General features: G+C 34.6%; 2 protein-coding genes across 2 annotated transcripts in view; one reads left to right on the forward strand and one right to left on the reverse strand.

The window, feature by feature from the left end:
• Window positions 1-712, reverse strand: part of LOC107595979 (zona pellucida sperm-binding protein 3-like) — a 12,053-nt gene extending 11,341 nt beyond the window's left edge. The window contains exon 1 of the mRNA XM_016286575.1: window positions 222-712. Coding sequence (XP_016142061.1) covers window positions 222-626 — 405 coding nt within the window. The 5' untranslated portion in view covers window positions 627-712. The remainder of the gene's footprint in view (window positions 1-221) is intronic.
• A 6,603-nt stretch (window positions 713-7,315) lies between these two features.
• taf6 (TAF6 RNA polymerase II, TATA box binding protein (TBP)-associated factor) overlaps window positions 7,316-16,804 on the forward strand; it is a 37,092-nt gene continuing 27,603 nt past the window's right edge. The window contains exons 1-5 of the mRNA XM_016286576.1: window positions 7,316-7,508; window positions 8,710-8,873; window positions 9,335-9,421; window positions 9,553-9,706; window positions 13,465-13,521. Coding sequence (XP_016142062.1) covers window positions 8,718-8,873; window positions 9,335-9,421; window positions 9,553-9,706; window positions 13,465-13,521 — 454 coding nt within the window. The 5' untranslated portion in view covers window positions 7,316-7,508; window positions 8,710-8,717. The remainder of the gene's footprint in view (window positions 7,509-8,709; window positions 8,874-9,334; window positions 9,422-9,552; window positions 9,707-13,464; window positions 13,522-16,804) is intronic.

The following is a 16,804-nucleotide window of genomic DNA, read 5'->3' on the forward strand; positions in this document are numbered from 1 at the left end:
TTTCACAAATCGTGGAATGTCTGAGAAATGTAATCTGGTGATTTTCCGCTTGGTCAGCGTCTACTGGCGGTCTTTATCTATTCCCATTCAATGGAGACTACAAACACACTTCTAGGAGAAAAATATAACTTTTTACGGAAACGCTTTTTACTGAATTTAGCATATTCCCTCCTAGATATGACCCAAAATAAGCATCTACAAAGACAATGAATTGCTCATACCCAGTGTTGAGTGCCACAGTCGGTGAGCTCAGCTGCTATAGCGTACTCGTTAGTGGAGAACGCGCTCACTTTACAAGAAGGAATGAACTGACTGTCGGCGCCAAGCCGCAGCTCTGAAGCATCCACAGGTAGACCAACGTCAAAGAGGTCAGCTTTAATCGCAATCTCCATGTAATGCTCGTGACAAATCACGGCTACGGTTTTGACTCGTGTGATCTTTCTGCCGGGTGACTCTTTCATTTGATTCGAGGGCTGCTTGATTTGAAAAGGTTCTCTCATCTGCGACCGACCGGATGGATGAGGTATATGGGGGTCAGAGCTTAGTGGAGATGCCCTCACATCACTAAACTCTGTCAAAATCAGAATTAGAAGAGGCAAGATTAAACTTTCGGTCATCGTCCTCATTTAAATTAGAGAACCAAATCTGCAAGCTATAACCCCGCATCACCTAGCAAACTTCCGGCTTACTTCCGCGCCTTTAAATGAACAATTAACCCATGTTTAAACCAGTTCCATAATCACGGGTTAATTAGGCGTTGCACTGCTGAAAGTCGGTCAATAATTAAAGTGACGATTAAAAAAAAATCTCCTCCCACTTACGCAAAGTTACAAAGGAAAATGTGTCAGCTGAGTTTTCTTTTTAACTAAGGCAATTGAGAAAGAAATTGGTCAAAATCAATCATGCTTGTTTCTTGGAAAACGGTAAACTGCTTATTTTTGCAACATCAAAAGAACAACAAGATATAATCTTAAAGAAAACTACTCTGAATGGACAAAAGATAACCTCACATATACCAGGCTCTGCATCAAAATCTAGAGTGAGATCAGGTGTTCCAACTTCAGTTAGTGTTGAAGAAATAAAGAAAAGCTTGAAGGGTGCCAATCTAGTGGATGCAAAAAGACTAACTAAAGGGAAAGAAAAAGTTGAAAGCTTGTCGGTCCTATTGTTGTTTAAACAAGAAATGCCCTCTAAAGTGCAGCTGGGTTATATGAGTTATCAAGTGAGAGAATTCATCCCACCTAAGCACTAAGGTGCTTTAAATGCCAAAGATTTGGTCATGTTGCAACACAATGTAGGGGTAAGATTAGATGTGCTAAATGTGGAGAGGAACATGAGTATGGCAAATGAGCTAGTAAGACGGAGTTAAAATGCTGTAATTGTGGAGGTCAACATAGCTTGGGTGTGAAAAACGAAAGGAAGCAAGAGAAGTACAGAAATATAAGATCATGCATCAGGTATCATACTCCGAGGCAGTTAAAAAAGTAGTAAAGGAAAAATGCAATGGTCCTGTACATGTAACAGAGCAGAATATTAGGAGGAATCCTATAAGAATACTGGATCTTCAGACAGAGAAAATGATAGACATAGAAGGGAACAACAACAGACAAATGAATACCAAAAAGTTAAAAGAATATCAGAAGAAACATTGTTGGTAAACACAAATAACTTTGTTGCATTTATTTGCACCATTGTTAATGTTACTATGCAGCATCCAAAGAAAAGTAACAAAATTAAATCAGTTGTTGTAGAAGTGGCTAATAATTTTCTGGGGATTATGACCAAAGCTGAAGAAATACATGAAGTGCTAAACATAAACTATGAAGGAACACAAGATAGCTAAATGGATTATGGTATTCCTCATTCTTCAATGGAATGCTCGAAGTCTAATTGCAAATGGCCAAGAATTAAAAAAATACATCAATGATTTAATAATTAAACCTGATGTTACATGCATTCAAGAAACATGGTTAAAACCTCATCTTGATTTTATATTGAAAGGATATAATTTTGTAAGAAGTGACAGGGGAAAAAAATAGAGGAGGAGGTTGATTGACCTTTATTAAAGAAGAAATCTCATATAGGCCAATTAATATATCTTAACATGAATGTGTAGTGACAGAGATATTTAGTCATGAAAATAAGGGCAAAATTAAGGTTATTCATTATTATAATCCATGTAAAGCATTATCATGTAATTTATTAAACGGTGTCTGTTCTAGGAGAAGACACAAAGAAATATGGTGTGGAGACTTCAATGCCCATAACAGTTTATGGGGAAGTAAGTTTATTGACCTGAATAGTATGTTTGAATTATGGTACAGGCACGCGTATTAATATATACAATAATATTACCTCCTGTATAGATTTGACATTAGTGGACAGGAAAATAGCTAGTAAGTGCGAGTGGAAAGTTGAACAAAATATAAACATCGGTAGTGATCATTTTCCAATTTTTTGTAAGATTTAAACGGAAGTATCAAAGCAGCAGAACTATATATTTCATAAGTGGTGCTTTCAGAAAGCCAATTGGGAAGAATTCCAAAACTGCTGTAATTAAATGAATAGTCTACATATTATGGATTAACCAATAGACAAAATAAATTACTCTTTGAGCACTCTTATTCTAAGTGCAGCCAGGCAGAGTATTCCAGTTTTATAGCCAAAAGAAAAGAACAAATGTACCATGGTGGAATAAAGAATGTTCTGATCGTAACAAAGTATTTAAGAAATTATGTAAAATACTAACTTTAGACAATCTTATAGAATATCAAAGGAAGAAAGCTATGGCAAGAAAGGTAGTAAAGGAAACTAAAAGAGAAGCCTGGAGACAATTTTGTTCAACGATTGGAAGAGAAACAAATCTAGACAAAATGTGTGAAGATGGTTAAGAAAATGACAGGTAAATACAAACCAGCACAAATACCTGTTTTAGTTGATAAACAGAATCAAGCTGTTAATGATATCTGTAAAGCTAATATGTTGGGTAAAGAATTTGCTAATATTCATAATGGCAATCATCTAGATGAAATATATAAAAAAAGGAAAGAAGAAATTTTGAATGAAAATAATTACATACTAAATGTCAAAGAAGATACAAATTCTATACGCTGAGTTTACCATATCAGAACTTAAAATAGCAATCAAAAATACTGCATATTCTTCACCAGGTACTGATAACTTATGTTATGCAATGTTTAGAAAATTGCCTGATGGAATTCTAGAATTTTTTAACAAGATATTGTATGAAGGAAAATTACCAAAAATTTGGAAAAAAGCAATAATTCTCCCATTTGTTAAACCAGGAAAACAATCCAGGAAATGATAGGCCTATAACATCGCATCTAGGAAAGTTAATGGAAAAATTAGTTGTGGCTCGATTAAACTATTTCTTAGAAAATAAATATTACTTAGAGAATACCAAACTGGTTTTAGGAAAGGTAAATCTACTACTGATGCATTGGTTAAATTAAGCAATGAGATTGAGAAAACTCTAGTTATGAAAGAGATCATGGTAGCTGTGTTTTTAGATATAGAAAGAGCATATGGTACCATGTGGAGGGAAGAATTATTAATTAAACTGGATAAAATGGGGATTGGTGGCAAAATGTATAACTATATATTGGATTTTGTTTCTCAACGTGTTTTAGTGTTAGAGTAGGTGAAGAAAACTCGGAAGAATTCACAGTAGAAAATGGAATTCCACAGAGAAGTGTGATTAGCCCAGTCCTGTTTAATCTGATGATTAATGACATATTTGAAAAGTTAGGAAAAGGAAATGAAGGAATATTATATGCAGATGATGCTGTTATATGGAAAAGAGGTCGGAGTATTCCATATATAGTGATGAACATACAAAAGGAAATTCAAATCCTAGAACAATGGGGAATTAACTGGGGATTTAAATTTTCTGTACAGAAATGTAATGTAATGTTCTTTACTAAAAGGAAAATCGATGAAACTACAAATTGTCTTTATAGTCAGCCACTTGAAAGAGTTATAAAGTTTAAATATTTAGGAGTTTGGTTTGATGAAAAACACACATGGAAATACCATATTAATCATGTTGAAACAAAATGTAAAAAAGCCCTGAACTTGATGAGGATGATTACTGGACACAGTTGGGGAGCAGATAAACAGTCTTTAATGAATATTTATAAAGCAATATAAATAAATTTTATAAAAAAATTAATTTTAAAAGAGCAGATATTGACTTGGAAGTATTGTATATAACACAGTATGCAAACCTAGATTAGGAAAACTCACCAGAATCCAATATAGTGCATTAAGATTTGCAATAGGAGCCATGAGAACAACACCAACAACTGCTTTATTAAACAGAAGAAGTCCCACTAAAACTAAGATTCATTAAACTGTTGTTAACATATTGGGTTAGACTAATAAGCAGTAATAGCAATCCAGCTGTACAATAAATGATTGTTGGGAATATCATAAAAAAAATGTTTTGGTTGGAATATAAATAAAACAGCAGAACAATTTGGAATGAAAGAATTTGAGTTTAGCCCTGCAGTAGCTTTAAGTGAAGTTCCCATAGATGCTCCTTATTTCAGACATCAATACAGAATTACTAAAAGAGAAAAGAGAATACCAAGATGATCAAAGTTTTGCAAAATATGGCCAAATATATTTGTCTTCATTATATTACGGATATCTTAAAATATTTACAGATGGTCAAAAAAACAAAAATGGTCATTGTGGCATAGGAATTTATATTCCAGAATTTAACAAAAAAATTGGGTTATGGATTAAATAACCATCTTTCTGTTTTTACAGTTGAGATGTCTGGGATAATTACAGCCTTAAGATGGATAGAAGAAAATAAACCAATTAAATCAGTCATATGTACAGACTCAGTGGCAGCCTTACAAAGTTTAGAAAGCAGTATTTCAGTTAGAGAAGATTTAATCATTGAAACTAGACATATACTATTAAATATTAGAAATCTAGGAATAGAAGTTCAGTTTTGTTGGGTTCCAGCACATATTGGCATCAAAGGTAATGAAAAAGCAGATAAGATAGCAAAAGAAGCATTGGAAAAGAGCAAGTAGAAATTAATATTTCAATGGGAAAAAAAGAGATGAAAGCCAAGATTAAATATGAAATAATGCAAATATGGCAAAAATAATGGGAGTCTGAGTCTAAAGCTAAACATCATCATATAAACCAAGCAAAGGTAGGAGGTAGAAGTAGAAGTAGAAGGATAAATATGACAAACAGGCGAGAAGAAGTAGTATACTCAAGGCTGAGATTAGGTCATACTGGACTGAATGATACATTGCAGATAATAGGGAAGAGTAATGGATTATGTACAAGATGTCAAACCAAGGAAGAGGTAGAACATGTCTTGTTTAGATGCAATAAATGCCATGAAAACAGGCAGAAATTGCAGGAAATGGAAGAAGAAAATAAAATTGAAGATATTCTTAGAGAACAAGGGATGGAAAGAAATAGACTCAATGCTTTGTTTATATTTCTTGAAAATACTGGATTAATAAGAAGAATTTAGAAACAAAAAGGTAACCCCTTGGGTTTTTAGTTTTATTTTTTTCCTAAGTACAGTATCTGCCAAGTCCCTCTACGCACTCCTGTACAGTAGGTGGTGATATGCAATAATTACAAGTTGCAAAAGCCAAGAAAAAAGAAGAAGAATTTTCTTTTCATTCATACGTCTTCCCTTCTCTCTCCCGCTATATATTTCCGTATTCTGTTAACCGGGTCTCTTCGCTTCCGGTTCAAGCGTTTCGCATATGCGTCGTTAAATATGAAGCAGTTTCACTCAAGATGCCTTCAAAGTAGATACCAATGATTATCATAACCAATGTCCATCACATATGTGGACTGATATTTAAAAGTTTTTTTTTTATTTTTATTATTTTCACTATCATTTATATTAAAAAATGGAATAAAACGTCAACAATAAAAACAGCTAGCTAGTTTAACTGATTATCTTAAAAGTCCATAGATATCGCTATTATTTAATACGGCTGTTAACACGTTTTCCGACAAGCGGAAGCGATGAGACCTGTTTTCCGGGTTTGGTCAGGTGACGTTCGACATATACGTGATGGGAAGTTCGGATCATTTTACCGACTCGGACCTTTGAGTCTCGTTCAGCAAAATGAACGAATCTTTTTTCGAGTAATTTCGTTCATTTTAGCAAAATATAATTAAAATGTTATGCGTTACTTCCCTAACACGTCTACTACTTACGCAAACGTTGATTACACTACAAACAATACAAAACGATAATGCTATAAGAAACAGAAAAGATTATTCATTGTTTACCTGGGTCTTCAGTCTATGATTAGCTCACCTCAGCTCTTATCTGACAAGTCTTCGGGTTTGAGTCGTTCGTTCATCACGTGACAGACCCATAAACTTAACCACTGCAGTCTGAGCCGGAAAGAGAATTGATTAGTTAATGTGCTTTTCAGAATCAGAATCAGAAAGAGCTTTATTCCCAAGTATGTTTGGACATACAAGGAATTTGTTATAGTGTCACAAGCTTCCAGTACACGAAGACAACAACAACACACAGATAATAAAAATGAAATGTGAATAAAATACACATGCATAAAAATAAATAAATTGTATGTACAGGTGTGGTATAGATGGAATAGGAATAGAAAAAAATAAAATAAGGTGTAGGGATGTACTAGTGTTTAGGGTGATAAATAATTATAAGGTATATATATATATATGGTAATTATATTTTTTTGATACAAGCTTCCAAGCTTCGGTGTTGAACGTAACATCACTAGTAGTTTGGTCTATTTTATGTTACTTTTGTTCTGTGCATATTGTGATTTCGACAAGCAGTAATTTACAATATATAAAAATGTATAATTATTATAATAATGATCATGATAATCTTTTAGAAGCAACTTTTCACATTCTTTACTTTTAATTTTGGCACGAGCGAACGTTGTGTTGAATTAATATTCAACAAGTGAATATTAATATCGATAATATATTATTCTAAACATACTATAAAAATACAGTATGTGGAAGATAGCTTTTTGATTACTGTAGGCAGCATGCATGACTATAAGCGGGAGTCTTCAGCAGACTCTGGAATCGATGTCTTGAAAGATGCATAAGAATTAAACCTATATGCGGTTTTTTTCTCGTTTTTTTTGCGTGAAATATCAGCTGTATTTAATAGTAAATTGTTTGGCAGTTTACTTATAAAGTTTATATAAAGGCACGACGCTAAAACGTGCGTTTTTGTATATACGTGTACGTGGGATTAAGTTTCGGACTTTCCTTCGCACTCTCAGGACCTTCCAACAAATTCAAAATGGCGGATTTTCGGAAAAATGGTTCGGAGCTAAACAGGATATATCTTATATGAATACAAAGAAACAAATACAGTGGATAAATAAACAGTTAGCTGTATAAACACAAAGTGAGCAGCCATAGATAAGGGATTTGCTCATTTTTATTTGTTTTTATCGTTTTAACTTCGCAGCTTTCTCTTTTTAAAGGTAAGAACGACATGCAGTTCAGTTCAGCTTTTTGTGCCATTTTATTGCAGGAAAAACATCAATAATCAACCCCTGTCGTATATAAATAATCGTCTTAATACGTCTTAAGACACTTGACTATGTGCATATACGATTTTTTGACAGCGTATTATATCATTATTTGAGTACTTGATACCGAACTAAGTGTATTTATGTGTTTAAAAACCCATCGACTCGCTTGAAAACCCATCGACTCGAAAACACATTTGAGATCATTAGGGCATGTTTTCTGGAGCTAAATTAAATCTGATAGACCTTTACAAGAGTTGAATTGTGGAGGAAGTGTTGTTGATGCATTACAGAGGAGGAGTGTTCTGAATTTCTCTTGCAATCTTAAACGAACTTATGGGAATTTTAGATATTGAAATTCTATCACAATACAGACCAACTACACATTTCAGACATAGCTCTCAATAGGACTCTTATAATTACCAATAGGATACAATGCTCCTGTTAGACATCAAAGCAATTTAGATAGAAAATCTTATTTGAAAGTTTAGTTTTTTCTTAATTTTAGTATTTTATTAGATTTTCTTACTTTTTGTAAATAATACGTATATCTATTTTTTTATCATTAAACTGGATTGTTTGTAATAGTCATCAGTTATCTTCAACTGTGGATATTTGTTTTGGCATCAGCCATATAACTTGAAACTTGTTTTGATTTCAATTTCTGCTAATATATAACCTTTGTGAACAAATGTTCAAATCATACATATGTAATACAGAATGAAAGTATGTAGATTTTTGTCAATATGTGAATTCACATTGTAATGGAGTACTCAGTATTATTTTTTGCCTGCCAGGTTGAACCAGCACTTCAGATTTGTTTTGAAATGAAAAAGAAATATGTTTTAATAAGTATTTGGACTAGGGCTCTTAAGTTGCAAGAAAAGAATGTAATAGAATAGAAAATATGCCGCTATAACATTATTACAACTATACATTGATAAACATACATTTGGAAAGGATAGCATTAATGCAAAATATTACTGATTTGTTTGCATTTTTAACCTATTGATGCTTCTAAGACTATGAGAAGTCATTTTTGAAATTGAATCAAAACCTGAATCAAAGTCAGCAGATTATTCTTAATTCTTAATGCTCTCTAATTATCTTGTTGGATATATCTGACTGATATGTAGCTGTTTTTCTTCTGCAGAGTGAGACATGGCAGAGGAGCGCAGACAGAAGCTGTGTTCGGTGATCTTGCCCACTGAATCCATGAAGGCGATAGCGGAGTCAGTGGGTGTGGGCTCACTACAGGAAGAGAGTTGTCTGGCCCTCAGTGAAGAGGTTAGCTACAGGATCAAGGAGATTGCGCAGGTATTTACAATTGCAATTAACAATTTATTTATATTTGTCTTTTTATGAAAGTTATAGTTTATAGAGACAACATGAATAATATTAAAAAAAAATTATATATTACATATTTTCCTTTTTTGTCCAGTTAATTTATCAGAATAATGTAATATAATACAGTATAATATACAGTGTTTCCCATTGATTTCCTAGACTGTGGTGAGACAGATTAGACCAACTCAGTCTAGGAAATCAAAGGGAAACACTATGAACCAAAAATATTTGTACACTTCTCAAAATAACTTAAAAGATTTCTAATATTGTGGTCAACAGCTGTCAGTTGAACTACATTTGAAATTGCAATTATGGCTTAGAGCATTTATCAAATCACGACTGATTACATCAATCTGCATTCTTTTCCATTTGATAGATTGCACAGAAATACTGAAGGTGTTGTTTATCTGTTGATGTGATATCTCCCACAGGACGCACTGAAGTTTATGCACCACGGTAAAAGACGCAAACTTACTACTGGTGACATTGACCACGCTCTTAAACTAAAAAACGTGGAGGTGAGAAAACTGGAACAAAGTGAGAACTATTGGTTTCCTCTCTCTAGCGGAACCACAACATTCAGAACCCTTCACAAATTATTTTTCCTTTGCATATCAAGTTTTTCTTTAATTGTATTTGTCTCCTTTAGCCTCTGTATGGATTCCAGTCTCAAGAGTTCATCCCGTTTCGCTTTGCAAGTGGAGGCGGCAGAGAATTGCACTTCTATGAAGAAAAGGAAGTGGATCTTAGTGATATCATCAACACGCCCCTCCCTAGAGTCCCTCTTGATGTTTCGCTCAAAGGTAATTAACAAGCATTTCTGATATGAAGCCAGATTATTTGCTATTTAGATGCAAGCTCTGTACCAAAATCTAGTGAGCTGCTTACCTAGACAACATATTAGGGCATTATAGATGCTGATCTCAACTAAACAGCCATTCCAAATGGAACACAGCATAATTGTTCTTTCTTTTTAGGATACACTGTTTTTGCTAAATACAGAGGATAAATACTTTAATGTGTTTTTGCCAAAATTTATTGGAATTGAGCTCAGTTTCAAGTTTGACGAGCAGAAAAGTCAATAATCAACCCTCTATGGACACCTTGGCAATTGAATCGCCATTGGCTAGTAAATTTTTTAGTTTATTCTCCAGTCTGATATACTATATATGGATATGTATATTATATATATTTTATATTTTTTATATTTATTTTACAAACACACACACACACACACACACACATATATATATATATATATATATATATATACATACATAAAAAAATACATACAGTGCCTTGCGAAAGTATTCATACCTCTTAATTTTTTTCACATTTTGTTATGTTGCTGCCCTATGTTAAACTGCTTTAAATTACTTTTTTTCCCCACATCAATCTACACTCCATACACCATAATTGTAAAGCAAAAAACTGTTTTTTAACATCTTTGCAAATTTATTAATAATAAAAAGCTCAAATGATTCTATTGCATAAGTATTCATATCTGGGACACTTGAAATTTAGCTCAGGAGCATTCATATTGCTTGTAGATGTTACTACACTTCAAGTGAAGTTAACCTGTGGAAAATTCAGTTGAATGGGTATGATTTGGAAAGGCACACACGTCGTAATAAAAGGTCTAATAGCTGATAATGCATATTAGAGCAAAAAATCAAGCACTGAGGTCAAAATAATTGCCTGTAGAGCTTAGAAACAGGTTTGCATCAAGCCACACATCTGGGGAAGAGTTCAGAAAAAAAAATTCTGCTTCATTGAAGGGTCACAGAAGCATGTAGTCTCTGTTACCCTTAATGGAAGAAGTTTAAAACAACCAGGACTCTTCCTAGAGCTGGCCTCCTAGCCAAAATTAGCAACTGATGGAACAGGCCTTTGGTTAGTATGGTGACCAAGAACCTGATGGTCACTCTAGTTGTGCTCCATGATCATATGTGGACTGGCAGCAACATAACAAAATGTGAAAAAAACGAAGGGCACTTTTTTTGTACTTTCGCAAGGCACTTGTGCAAGTTCTCCCACTTAAAAAATGAGAGAGGCCTGTAATTTTCATCATAGGTATACCTCAACTATGAGAGACAAAATGAGTAGGGGTGGAACGGTTCAACTTCACGGTTCGGTTTGTATCACGGGTTTAGAGTCACATTTCGGTATGGTTAGGTATGTGCTATGTTTAGGCAAAAACTATACTATCAAATAAAAATAAAGAAAATAAGATTAATCTATCTAACTACAAGCAACAGCACAAATACATAAAATAGAGTAAAGATACAAATAAAAGAAACAGTGATTTTCAGTTTTTTCTAACATTAGTTTTTGGTACAGAAATTGTAAAGTAATGAAATGTAAAACAGCATTGCATATGTGACTGTATAAATTAAAGATTAATCTTTATTAAAGTTACAAAAGCTATTCAATCAAGAGCAGTGAGTGATTTCTTTTTTGTTGCTGTTTGATTAATATTAAGAAAGTGCTGTCACTTTAAGAGAATGCACTGATCCAGTGCACTGATACAGTACGTTCAGCCGGCTGTCTGCTATAGGATATTTACCAAGACGGGCATTTTGACATAATTTTTGTGTGAATTTGTCCATTTAAACATAATACTTCAGAGAGAGCTTAATATTTATGCACGTTTTCAGGTGCGGGATTGCACGCTTTGGATGAGCGCACGCACAAATCTTCTCACTGAGCTCGCGTCCTCTGGCTCTTAAATGTTTAAACTGGCAAAGCTTAAACGAGTTTAGCTTAAACACAGATATCAATGTGTGCTGTTTAGGTCTCACCTGTGCATGTGCTTTCAGCACCCGGGTGATGACGGAATAACTGACTGCTCATATTCCAGCATACGGCATTCGCATTGAACAAGAGTGAATAGTTTGTCCACATTTTTTTTTTATCGCTGTTGTTGTAATGTATTGGGAAGCCAGAATGCGCATCCATACCCTGTTTGTTTTATGTGTTATTTATAGCAAACCATATTACAGATGCATTGTCAGATTTAAGTTGAACCGCGGTCCTAGCGCATGCCAAACCGTGTGTGGAGAACCATATGGTTCGATTTTTTTCCGCAAACTGACATTTTCACTTAGGGGTGTACTCACTTTTGTGGCCAGCGGTTTAGACCTTAATGGCTGTGTGTTGAGTTATTTTGAGGGGACAGCAAATTTGCACTGTTATACAAGCTGTACACTCACTACTTTACATAGTAGCAAAGTGTAATTTCTTCAGTGTTGTCACCTGAAAAGATATAATAAAATATTTACAAAAATGTGAGGGTGTACTCACTTCTGTGAGATACTGTGTATATATATATATATGTATATGTTTGTAAAATGGCACAGCTTTTTAAATATCTGACTTAACATCGGTCAGTCAAGCATTATAATATGATATTATGATAATCAAGTATCATTTAATGATATAACTTTAGTCATTTGAATTAAAACTTGGTAACCATATATGTATGCATATTAGTCATTTCAACTAAACTTAGGACTGGTGGTGGTGCTTTTTTTGGTCATTCTGTGTGTCTGTAAAAAAATGGGGGGAAAAAACTTAGAATAGTACTGGTAAGATAATAATACTATGAATTCTAATTATAAGAACAATATAAAACGCAGTAAGGATTAACGGGCTGCTGGATTCATGAATATTAATCGGGTTGTGTGCATTCACTTGAATTGATTTGCTGAATTCAAATCAGGGACGATAATAGGTGAGCGCCAGCCAATGAGATTGTCGTTTGCGCATTAGTTCTGCCTACTACCATAGAACCATGCAGTTTTTAAAAGCTGAAGAATTCCAAAGGAACGCTGTTATTTTGACAAGAAAATACAACAAAGAATATCGATTACATATAGCATGTCAATTCTGCATGGTATGTAAGACTCTCTCGCTCTGTCTCTCTCTTTGCGTGCGAGAAAAAAAGCAAAGTGGCGGCGAGTCATGCTCTTCACACTAGAGTTTACAGTACTTCAAATACAGGATGAACTGAAAAATAGCATTGAGATGAACTGAAAAATAGCACAGATCGCTTGATGGAGAGAGAAACTCTGAAGCACTCAGTCAGTGTGTTCGGCGAGTGAAAATATATCAGTGCTAAACTTATACTTAGCCTCCAACTCACACACTGGCGAGTAAAATCTGAGAATTTATTAGCCAGTGGCTAATATTAGTATCATTTAGTCGCCCAGAGTGAAGATTTAGTCGCACATGTGAGTGATTTACTCGCATTGTAGTGGGTTATTGTTTCAGTATAAACTAAAAGTGTATTTACTAAATTTACTAAATCAATAGTTAACTCTAATTAAAATGGACTGTTAACCCTTTGTTTGTTTGTGCTGTTTGTTTATTACAACTGTTTATAATGCGTGTGACATTGTTAGCAACATGCTAACATCAGACTGAATCAATTCTGAGTCGAGTCTCCGATGAGCTTTGTGTTAGGAGTGCTATTTGCATGCCGTATTTGTTGTCTGTGAACAACATTACATTTACCTCATGAACAGGGAGGAAAATAGCCTGTCGTCTCTTTGTCTTTCAGCTCACTGGCTAAGTATTGATGGTGTCCAGCCTGCAATACCAGAAAACCCACCTCCAGGTAAGAGAGTTTTCTGGATCTTTTGTTAATTTGCATTACTTTGTAATAGAGTCAGGGAATATGTTTGTACAATTTACTGTGATAATTTGTGATTTTTAAATTATTCAAGATAATTCAAATAATACTATTTTTTACCGTTTATATATTAGGGTTGGCTCAATTTAGGCTTCGGTATGATACCAGAATCTAATACCTCGGTATCCATACTAAATTGATACCATGGGTGACAAATAAGCAGCCTCAAAAGATAACTGAATTTAAAACAGTTTCATTAAAATGCTGCATGAAACTGTAGTAGCAAGTGTGTTGCTTGTTTTTAAGCATAAATATATATAAATATAACATACAGCACTTTTTAGTGCTCTATATTCAGTAAAAATGAAATGATACAATTATTAGAACATTCCTTGCATCATGTAATCAACTGATAAATTCAAATCTGCTTTTGCGTTTTTGACTGGCACTGAGCCAGAGACAGATGCACTCAGCACTTGGCATATATCACTACTTTTTTGTGTTTTCAAATACATAATGTTCATTTTAGGTTTCAGACATGTACATACACATACGTACTAGCAAAAATTACATTTATAAGTCTACTTTCTGTCTGACTTTTAATAAACGTGCCGAGACAGATCCTTACCCTGTTCAGCACTGAACTGGCAAGCAATTCCAGCTGCAGTATTGAATCGATTCCCCATTGAAAGTCTCCGTATTATCCTGTCTTCTCGTGCATTTGTCTTACTTGGACCACCAGTCTTTTTGGGGGACTTGAATGAATTAAGTGTCATTGTACTGCTGCAATATTCAAGAAATCACAGATTTGGAACCACCATCTTCTCTTGCAGTGGCTGAAAGTGTCATCCTTTTGGCCTTCATCTAGAAAACATGCTGTCTAAGGGTTTCAGCCACCTTAGAGCGGCCCGCCATCTTGCAATCTCAGTGAAAATTAGAGGAATGCTGGCAGCTAAATAGGATTTGTCATGTAATTAACCAAATTAGCACCAGGTACCCGTTTTTACACAAATAACTTGGAGGTATGTGTAAGTGTTCTTTAATTTTGATCAGAGTTCTTTTTCAAATATCTCATTTAAGTTTTTATACTGTGCTTAAGAGTACAATTAATTTATGAAATATACTTTAAAAAACTGCCCTTCCAAGGCTCCAGACTGCTACCAATTTTCTGCCTGTGCGTCTAAAATTTGTGAGCACTCGCACTGGCGCAACCACCGTGTTGCCAAACTCATAGGTGCTGCCATTTCTGTTCCATAAGAGAAACATCTAACGAAACAAAAGTGTAACGAAACCCGTGCTTTTCGTTTAAGCTGCAAAGCACGGTCCGCTAAACTTCACAGACTTCAGTGAATGAGCGCCACCCGTGTGCATGCACGCCAAACAGACAGAGCGCAATGAAATAGGAGCGCAATAACTCTTACTAAAATGTACATTTCACTGAAATATTTGTAGTTGGGCAATAAATGACATGTAGAATTTTAAACCTACAAGTAAGTGTATTTTTATGATAGCACTGACTGTAAAGTGACTGTAACGGGGTAATCAAAATAGCCTAACACAACTCAGTGCTTTTGTTCTCATTTATTTTAATTTATAAGTTTAGTGAATTTAACTTCCACTTTAAAAGCCTTGTTTTTGTTTTTAGATTGCAATGTTACAATGTTAGAACGAAATGTGATTTTATCCCTTTTTTGTACATAATATAAATGTTGGTTACTTTCACTTTTTGTTTTTCATAGCCTTTAATATGTATTGTTTTGTTGGACAACATTGGGCGGTAAGTGAAATATATATATAAATTTAATACGGATTTTTTTTTAAATACAAATAAAAAACCCCGAAAATACCGAGATATATACCGTATATCGCAAATCGGCTAAAAAATACAGATATTAATTTTTACCCATATCGCCCAGCCCTAATATAAATGTGTATATATATGTAGGATCTTAGGTTTTAAAGACAAGAAAGACTTGTGTCTTTGCAAGACTTGTTCATTAGCCGCAGCGTAGCACTCCACGTCTGATGTCTGACCCACTTAAGTGCAGTAAACGGTAAAACAATTGTGGTACAAATTAGTATGTTTATTAGTACATTAATAACTGTAAAATAATTTGAATACAAATACTAGTTTACAACATCCAGCAGCACAGTGAACTGTTTTGCACAGCTAAATAGGCTAAATGGAGATTGCTGACATTGCCTCACAACACTCAAGTTCATGCCAGCTCTTACATTAAAAATAAGCTGGAAAGATAAAAAATTAATAGTTTCCATGGATCTAGTCTTTGCATCTGTTTGCTTGATGTTTGAATCAGGTTTCCTCTGTTGGAATAAAATTGGCTAGATGGCACTGTCACAAAAAATAGGGTCCTAAGTAGAAATGCGGTCCTAGAACTGCAGCCTCCAGTATTGCAGGAACTAGTGTTGCTTTCGTCAACGAAAATTATGACTAAATATAGTCGTCAACGAACCTTTATCACGTGACGAAGACGAGACGAAAATGCTGGTCATGTGACGATGACGATAATTAAATGTACAATGCAATATCGTTGACGAATAAAAACGAGACGAAATGTGGCTTACAAAATAAAAACTATGCTAAAATGTCTCTTCATTTTCGTTGACCAAAACGAGACGAAACGAAATGTTATAACGTTATTTCGTCTCGTTATTATTATTATTTTGCAGTATTTCTGTTTCCTGTGTCTCGCTTCAGGGGCTGCATCAGGTCGCACTGCGCAGACGCAGGCGACGTCACTTCCTCAAGCCCCACTCGCGGAATTATTTAGAACAGTGTAAATGTAACAGTGCCGTGCAAAATAATGGAACAGTGCCGTGTAAAAATAATTTTTTTTAATTTTTAAATTGCTAAAATGTTCAAAACAGCAGCTATTATATAATATCCATTTCTAATGCTGCCAATAATTAGAGATGCACAGAAATTCCGGCTGCCGAAAATGAGTTCACCGCTCAGGATTCACTTGTGTGTGTGTGTGTGTGTCCGCTCTATGCGTGTGTGTTTTATCCATAGACTGGATGGTATTATCCCGCTCTGTGTATGCGTTATCCCGCTCTATGTGCGTGTGTGCTCCGCTCAGTCGCTTGCGGCCCATGTGACTGCTCCACTCATATACCGTTCATGCTCATCGGAACAGCAAAGTCCACTCAAAAATCAAGCTGACAGGAAACATCGATGTAGTACAGTATTGTTTCTGTTTGCAATAGCCCTACTGTGCTGTAACAAGGTGTGGTAAATGGGCAACTC

The sequence above is a fragment of the Sinocyclocheilus grahami genome, unplaced genomic scaffold (assembly GCF_001515645.1).
Source record: "Sinocyclocheilus grahami isolate Dianchi unplaced genomic scaffold, SAMN03320097.WGS_v1.1 scaffold212.1, whole genome shotgun sequence".
NCBI lineage: Eukaryota > Metazoa > Chordata > Actinopteri > Cypriniformes > Cyprinidae > Sinocyclocheilus > Sinocyclocheilus grahami.